General features: G+C 46.8%; 1 protein-coding gene across 1 annotated transcript in view; it reads left to right on the forward strand.

Moving 5' to 3' along the window:
* The window catches only part of ADGRE1 (adhesion G protein-coupled receptor E1), a 43,548-nt gene extending 37,616 nt beyond the window's left edge, over nt 1–5,932 (forward strand). Inside the window, exons 16-18 of the mRNA XM_025367809.1 lie at nt 774–1,009; nt 2,897–2,963; nt 5,807–5,932. Coding sequence (XP_025223594.1) covers nt 774–1,009; nt 2,897–2,963; nt 5,807–5,932 — 429 coding nt within the window. The remainder of the gene's footprint in view (nt 1–773; nt 1,010–2,896; nt 2,964–5,806) is intronic.
* The last annotated feature ends 1,933 nt before the right edge of the window (nt 5,933–7,865 follow it).

Genomic DNA, 7,865 nt, shown 5'->3' on the forward strand with positions numbered 1-7,865 from the left:
TTCCTTCCTTCCTTCCTTCCTTCCTTCCTTCCTTCCTTCCTTCCTTCCTTCCTTCCTTCCTTCCTTCCTTCCTTCCTTCTCTCTCTCTCTCTCTCCCCCTCTCTCTTTCTTTCTTTCTTTTTTTTTGAGACAGGGTCTTTCTGTGTCACCCAGGCTAGAGTGCAGTGGCTGAATCACACCTCATTACAGCCTCCCGGGCTCAAGCGATCCTCCCACCTCTGCCTCCCAAGTACCTGGGACCACAGGCCTGTGCCACCATGTCTGGCTAATTTTTGTATTTTTTGTATGGAGAGGGGGGTTTCGTCATGTTTCCCAGGCTGGTCTCAAACTCCTGGGCTCAAGCGATCTGCCTGCCTCAGCCTTCCAAAGTGCTGGGATTACAAGCGTGAGCCACCACACCCAGCCAATAAAGCTTTATTTACAAGGCAGGCAGTCAGCCTACGGGGTCTAGTTTGCTGAACTCGCCTATTTTCAACCATTCCCTAAAGTAGGGCCATCAACAGTCAGTTTTCCTAAAACTCTTCCTGTTTTAGAACTGAAAGTCATGCGTCTTGGGAAATTTCAGTTCCAGACAAACCAGGACCATGGGTCGCCTTACCAGGAAGTGGTGCTGCTTGTGGTCGAGAACCATTGCCCATCTCTATAAATGTTTGTGAGATGAATGAGTGAGCTAGGTTTGGGGAATTTCCAGCCGAGGAGTCTCTCTCTTCCTTTCTTCCTCTCGATTTCTCTCTGGGGTGGAGGATCCTGACGTGCATGCTTCTCCCCTCCAGATGGGCTGCGCCATCATCGCGGGCTTCCTGCACTACCTTTTCCTTGCCTGCTTCTTCTGGATGCTGGTGGAGGCTGTGATGCTCTTCTTGATGGTCAGAAACCTGAAGGTGGTGAATTACTTCAGCTCTCGCAACATCAAGATGCTGCACATCTGTGCCTTTGGTTATGGGCTGCCGGTGCTGGTGGTGGTGATCTCCGCCAGTGTGCAGCCACAGGGCTATGGAATGCATAATCGGTGAGTGACATCCTCTCTCTTCCTGAAGACCGTGCTGCCAAGGATCATAGTGATAATGACATGAGCAACAAGGGGAGTAACAACAGTAGCAGTAGTTGTGGCTACCATTTATCGAGCTCTTACATTATGTGCTATTGGTTTCAGGACCACCATGTACAGGAGCACAGGTTGTGCACTGCACAAATCCAGGGTCACTACTATTTGAGATTTATGTTCCAGGAGGAGAATATCTAGCTTACCTAATTGATTATTTTCCTTTCCTTGTGTGTATGACATGGAAGGTGGGGGTGAAAGCGAGAGAGGAATACTTCTGCATGGTGGCATGTGTCTGTAATTCCAGCTACTCGGGAGGCTGAGGCAGGAGAATTGCTTGAACCCGGGAGGCGCAGGTTGCAATGAGCTGAGATCGCACCATTGCACTCCAGCCTGGGGAACAAGAGTGAGACTTTGTCTCAAAAAACTGGTGGGGGGAATATTGGGGTGCTGTTATTGAACGTGACGGAATGGCTGTTATGTAGTAAAAGCAGCTAATGTACACTAGAGACATAATAAAAAGAGGCAATCCTTTCTTCCTCCCTCCAACCCTCCCTCACTCCCTCCTTCCTCCCTTCTTCCTCTCTCCGTATCTCCCTCCCCTCTTCCCTCCCTCCTTCCTTCCTTCCTCCCTTCCCTCCTTCCCTTTCTTCTTTCCTTCCTTCCCTTCCCTCCCTCCTTCCCTTCTCTCCCTCTCTTCCTCCCTTCCTCCTTTCCCTCCCTCTCTTCCTCCCTTCCTCCTTTCCCTCCCTCTCTTCCTCCCTTCCTCCTTTCCCTTCCTCCCTTCCTCCCTTCCTCCTTTCCCTTTCTTCCCTTCCTTCCTTTCCTCCCTTCCTCCCTTCCTTCCCTTCCCTCCTCCCTCCCTCCTTCCCTCCTTCCTTTCCTTCCTTCTTATCCTTCCCTCCCTCCCTCCCTCCCTCCCTTCCTTTAAATAAACAATTATGAAATATCTTGTCTATGCTAGGCTTTGCTCTGAGTGCTGAGTATTCAGAAATGAACAAACACCCAAGGCCCAAATTCTCATGAAGCTCATAGTCTAGTAGTGGAAGACAATTTGCAATTACACAAGCAATTAAACAAGGTAACTTATGATAGCGATAGCTGCTATTTTAAAAATGCAGTGAGCTCTGCTAGATGGATACCAGGAGTAGAAACAGGATGCCCGATCTAAGGATAGTCAGGAGTGGCTTCTCAGAGGAGGTGACATTTGAGCTGAGATTTATTTATTTATTTATTTGTTATTTATTTATTTTGAGACAGAGTTTTGCTCTTGTCGCCCAGGCTGGAGTGCAGTGGCGTGATCTCGGCTCACTGCAACCTCCACCTCCCGGGTTCAAGCGATTCTCCTGCCTCAGCCTCCCAAGTAGCTGGGATTACAGGCACCCACCACCATGCCCAGCTAATTGTTGTATTTTTAGTAGAGATGGGGTTTCACCATGTTGTCCAGGCTGGTCTGAAACTCCTGACCTCAGGTGATCCACCTGCCTCGGCCTCCCAAAGTGCTGGGATTACAGGCATGAGCCACCGCGCCCGGCCTGAGCTGAGATTTCAATGAGAAAGTGTACCAGTGGAGAGCTCTGCATAGAGGGAAACAGGATTAGGAAGTTGTGAATTGCGAAATGAGCTCAACCTCGGGCACCAGGTAAACATTTCAGGTACATTTGCCCAGGAAGAAGGTCTAAAAGAGGAAGCACGGTGGTCTAAAGGAAGCTGAACTGCAACCGGGACCATCCTGAGTGTCATCTGAGTCTCACCTCCCAGTGTTCTCCTCCACTAGGGCATTCGTTGGGGCAGGGTTAACTGTAAGGTCCGGACTCTGAGACGAGCACTGACTCCTCCTATTTCTCTCCGTAGCTGCTGGCTGAATACAGAGACGGGGTTCATCTGGAGTTTCTTGGGGCCAGTTTGCACAGTCATAGCGGTAAGCAAATACAACAACAGCCTGGCGAAGTGTGTTCTGAAGGAGGAGCAAGGAGACCTGCGAGATCTGGAATTTCCAGGGACGTGTGCAGCTGAGAGGGTCACTTATTCCCGTCAGGAGTTCTTTCCAGGCTGAGCACAGTGGCTCACGCCTGTAATCCCAGCACTTTGGGAGACTGAGGCGGGTGGATCACCTGAGGTCAGGAGTTCGAGACCAGTCTGGCCAACGTGGCAAAACCCCGTCTCTACTAAAAATACAAAAAAAAATTAGCCAGGTGTGGTGGTGAGCACCTGTAATCCCAGCTACTCAGGAGGCTGAGGCAGGAGAATTCCTTGAATCCAGGAGACACGGAGGTTGCAGTGAGCCGAGATCGTGCCACTGCACTCCAGCCTGGGTGACAGAGCGAGACTCCATCTAAAAAAAAGAAAAAAAAATGGCAGCTCCTTCTTCCCATTTCTTTGTAAACCATGTGGACAGTAAGGAGAAGACAACATGTTGCCAGCCAAGTAAAGGCCCCATTTGCATAATAAAAGATCAGGGTGGGTGGCCAGCTTCCTCGTGCTCTATGTAAATGTCACACTGGGTCCAACCAATCTTTGGGCGCTATGTAAATCAGACACCGCCCCCTCAAGCCAGTCTGTAAAATCCGGTGCACTTTACTGTGGGCCGGAAGTCCCACTCAGGAGGCCCTCTCTCTTGCAAGACACAGAGATCTAGTCTCCTTTCTCTTTCTTTTGCCTTTTAAACTTCTGCTCTTAAACTCACTCCTCGTGGGTGTCAGTGCCTTGATTTCCTTAGCATGAGGCAATGAACCTCCCGTATTATTACCCCCAGACAACAACTCCACCTCAGAGAGACTCATGGACCCGTATACAAGATGGATACAATTATGGTCCCTCTCAGGGGCATTTGCCTTTCAGAAGGAAAAGCAAAATTCGCGAATCAAAGAAATTACTCTAGGACTTAAAAATCTCAAGAATGAAATATTGAAAAGGAGAACTCTTTTTTTTTTTTTTTTTTGAGACTGAGTTTCACTCTTGTTGCCTAGGCTGGAGTGCAATGGTGCGATCTCAGCTCACCAAAACCTCTGCCCCCCTGGTTCAAGCAATTCTCTCCTGTCTCAGCCTCCTGGGTAGCTGGGATTACAGGCGAGCACCACCACGCCCAGCTAATTTTGTATTTTTAGTAGAGATGGGGTTTCTCCATGTTGGTAGGCTCACTGCAACCTCTGCCTCCTGGTTTCAAGCTATTATTCCGCCTCAGCCTCCCGGGTAGCTGGGATTACAGGCGCGTACCACCACACCCGGCTAATTTTATATTTTTAATGGAGATGGGTTTTCACCATGTTGGCCAAGCTGGTCTCGAACTCCTGACCTCGGGTAGTTTGCCTGCCTCGGCCTCCCCAAGTGCTGGGATTACAGGCACGTGCCACTATGACCAGCTAATTTTTGTATTTTTAGTAGAGATGGGGTTTCACCACCTTGCGAGGCTCTCTACTAAAAAATACAAAAAAATTAGCCGGGCGTGGTGGCAGGCACTGATGGTCCCAGCTACTCAGGAGGCTGAGGCAGGAGAATCGTTTGAACCCGGGAGGGGGAGGTTGCAGTGAGCCGAGATAACACCACTGCACTGCAGCCTGGGTGACAGAGTGAGACTGTCTCAAAAAAAAAAAAAAAAAAAAAAAAAAAAAAAAAAAAGAAAAAAAACGCCAGTCATATTTCAGTCATATTAGATTAGAGTCTGCCCTAATGAGTTCATCTTAACTTGATTATTTCTGTAAAGATTCTATGTCCAAATAAGGGCATATTCTGAGATCTTGGGACTTAGGGGTTCAACACACCTTTTTCTGGAGACACAATTCAACTAAAACTGGGTACGACCAACCTGAAACAATTTTAAATAAATGCCTCATCTAACAGCTTCCTAGACTATGAAGGTAGTGTAAAATTGGACTCCCAATCCATGGAAGGCCAGAGCTGGGGTTCTTTACTCTCCCCTCCTCCTTCTCCTCCTCTTTGTCCTCCTCTTCCTCATCTTCCTCCTCCTCCTCCTTGTCCTCATCCTTTTCTTTTTCTTTTTCTTTTTTTTTGAGGCAGGGTCTTACTCTGTTGCCCAGGCTGAAGTGCAGTGGTGCAATCATGGTTCACTGCAGCCTCAACCTTTCGGGCTCAATCGATCCTCCTGCCTCAGCTTCCCAAGTAGCTGGAACTACAGGTGCGTGCCACCATGTGGCCCAGGCTGGTCTTGAACTCCTGGGCTCAAGCCATCCTCCCACCTCAGCCTCCCAAAGTGCTGGGATTACAGGTGTGAGCCTTGGCAGCCGGCCCTCATCCTCTTCCTTACCCCTCTCTTCCCCTGCTTCCCCTACTCTGTCTCTCTCCTCTCTTTTCTTTTCTCTTTGTTCTTCACTAAGATCCAAAGCCTAGACAGAACAGTTACTTTGTTTCCTCTGTTGGCCAGAATTTTCTTTTGTTTTCTTTTCTTTTTTTCTTTTTTGAGATGGAATCTCACTCTGTTGCCTAGGCTAGCACAGTCCCAGCTCACTGCAAGCTCTGCTGCCCGGATTCACGCCATTCTCCTGCCTCAGCCTCCCGAGTAGCTGGGACTACGGGCCTGTGCCACCATGCCTGGCTAACTTTTTGTATTTTTAGTGGAGATGGGGTTTCACGTGTTCGCCAGGATGGTCTTGATCTCCCGACATCGTGATCCGCCCGCCTCGGCCTCCCAAAGTGCTGGGATTACATATGTGAGCCACCGCGCCCAGTCCAGAGTTCTCCTTTTATAGGTGTTCTGGCCGTTGTCCATTTGTATATCCAGCCTCTCCATCCTGCTTGACTTTGCAGATCAACTCCATCCTCCTGACCTGGACCTTGTGGATCCTGAGGCAGCGGCTTTCCAGTGTCAATGCCGAAGTCTCAACACTAAAAGACACCAGGTACAGCCCTCTTTCATCTCTCCTCCTCTTTTAATTTCCTCTTCCTTCTTCCCAGAAAAGTTCTTTGAGCACTTTTTGTGTGCTGGGTCCTATGCCCGAGACAGAGGTGATGAGGTCTGTTTAGTATATCACACCACCTAGATCTGGAGGCTTAAAGTCCAGCTCCCCGTCTCTACTAAAAATACAAAAAAAAATTAGCTGGGCATGGTGGCAGGTGCTTGTAGTTCCAGCTACTCGGGAGGCTGAGGCAGGAGAATGGTGTGAACCCGGGAGGCAGAGCTTGCAGTGAGCCGAGATCGCGCCACTGCACTCCAGCCTGGGCGACAGAGCAAGACTCCGTCTCAGAAGAAAAAAAAAAAATTCCAGCTCAACTATTTACGAGCTGTGTGACCTTAGGCAAGTTACATAACCTCTCAGAAGCCCATTTGCCTCACCTACAGAATGGGGATATTAATATTGCTTATTTTAGGTGCCTTACAAAGCGTTTAGCACAGTTACTAGGAACAGTGAGTGTTTCATATATTACAACTATTAATAAACTTTCTAATTTTTCCCTGTGCATGCTTATATGTGCATATTTACAAGAAAGAAACTGAATCATAGTATTTGGTTTTTTATGGTTTTTTTTCTCTCAAGAATGTCCTGGCGATTTCTGACTTAGTTAGATATTATTCTACAATATGATTTTCTTGCACAGCATTTCGGTGTAAATTTGTAGCACATTGTATTAAAGTCATACCATATTCATGGACACTTAATTTGCTTCTGTGTGTTATCAGTTTTGTTTTGTTCTCTGTATAAACAATACCACTTTGAGCACCCTTGTAGGTAAATCCTTCCACACCATGGTTATTTAATTACAACACAAAACATGAAACTACATAAATCCAACTGCCTAAAGGGTAGGTTGGATTGTAATGCTTCTAGTATGTGCGTCATAAATTGATTTTCAGAAAATTTGTTTCCAATGATGAGAATATACCTATTTACTTGCAATATTGTCAACACTGGAGTGTATTGTTTTTGATGCATTTTGTGCTGATTTAATGTGTGAAATATTCTATTTCATTATTTTTGTTACACATATTTTATATTAGGGATTTGGGACTTCTTAAGTATTTTTATAGATCAATTGTGTTTCCTAACTTCCTCACTCAACTACTGTTCATTTCAAGAAACTTCAGCAACCATCGTCTAGGTTTTATTGTCAGTAACCTAATAACATTCTTTGTGTCTTTTTTCTTCTGTATCCAATCCCTTATCCATTTTAAATATGTTTGAAAAGTTAGTACAAAAGTCAAAAAGGAGGCCAGGCATGGTGGCTCACGCCTGTAATCCCAGCACTTTGGGAGGCTGAGGCCGGCGGATCATGAGGTCAGGAGATCAAGACCATCGTGGCTAACATGGTGAAACCCCGTCTCTACTAAAAATACAAAAAATCAGCTGGGTGTGGTGGCGGGCACTTGTAGTCCCAGCTACTCGGGAGACTGAGGCAGGAGAATGGCGTGAACCCATGAGGCGGAGACTGCAGTGAGCAGAGATCACGCCACTGCACTCCAGCCTGAGCGACAGAGCGAGAATCTGTCTCAAAAAAAGAAAAAAAAAGGTAAAAAGGTAAAATGAAGTTAATACATACACACGGCAGAAAATTTAAGCAATAAATTTCACATCAGATGAAATTCACTATTTTAACCATTTTAAAGCATGTAACTCAGTGGCTTTTAGTACATTCACGGTGTTGTGCCCTGACCACCACTATCTAGTGATCTAGTGGCGGATCTTTTTTTTTTTTTTTTTTTTTTTTTAAGAAAGAATCTCACTCTTACCCATGCTAGAGGGCAGTGGCATGGTCCTGGCTCATTGCAACCTCTGCCTCCCAGGTTCAAGCGATTCTCCTGCCTTATCCTCCTGAGTAACTGGGATTACAGGCATCTGCGCCTGGACTTTTTTTTTTTTTTTTTTTTTTT

This window comes from Theropithecus gelada, chromosome 19 (genome assembly GCF_003255815.1).
Source record: "Theropithecus gelada isolate Dixy chromosome 19, Tgel_1.0, whole genome shotgun sequence".
NCBI classification, from domain to species: Eukaryota; Metazoa; Chordata; class Mammalia; order Primates; family Cercopithecidae; genus Theropithecus; species Theropithecus gelada.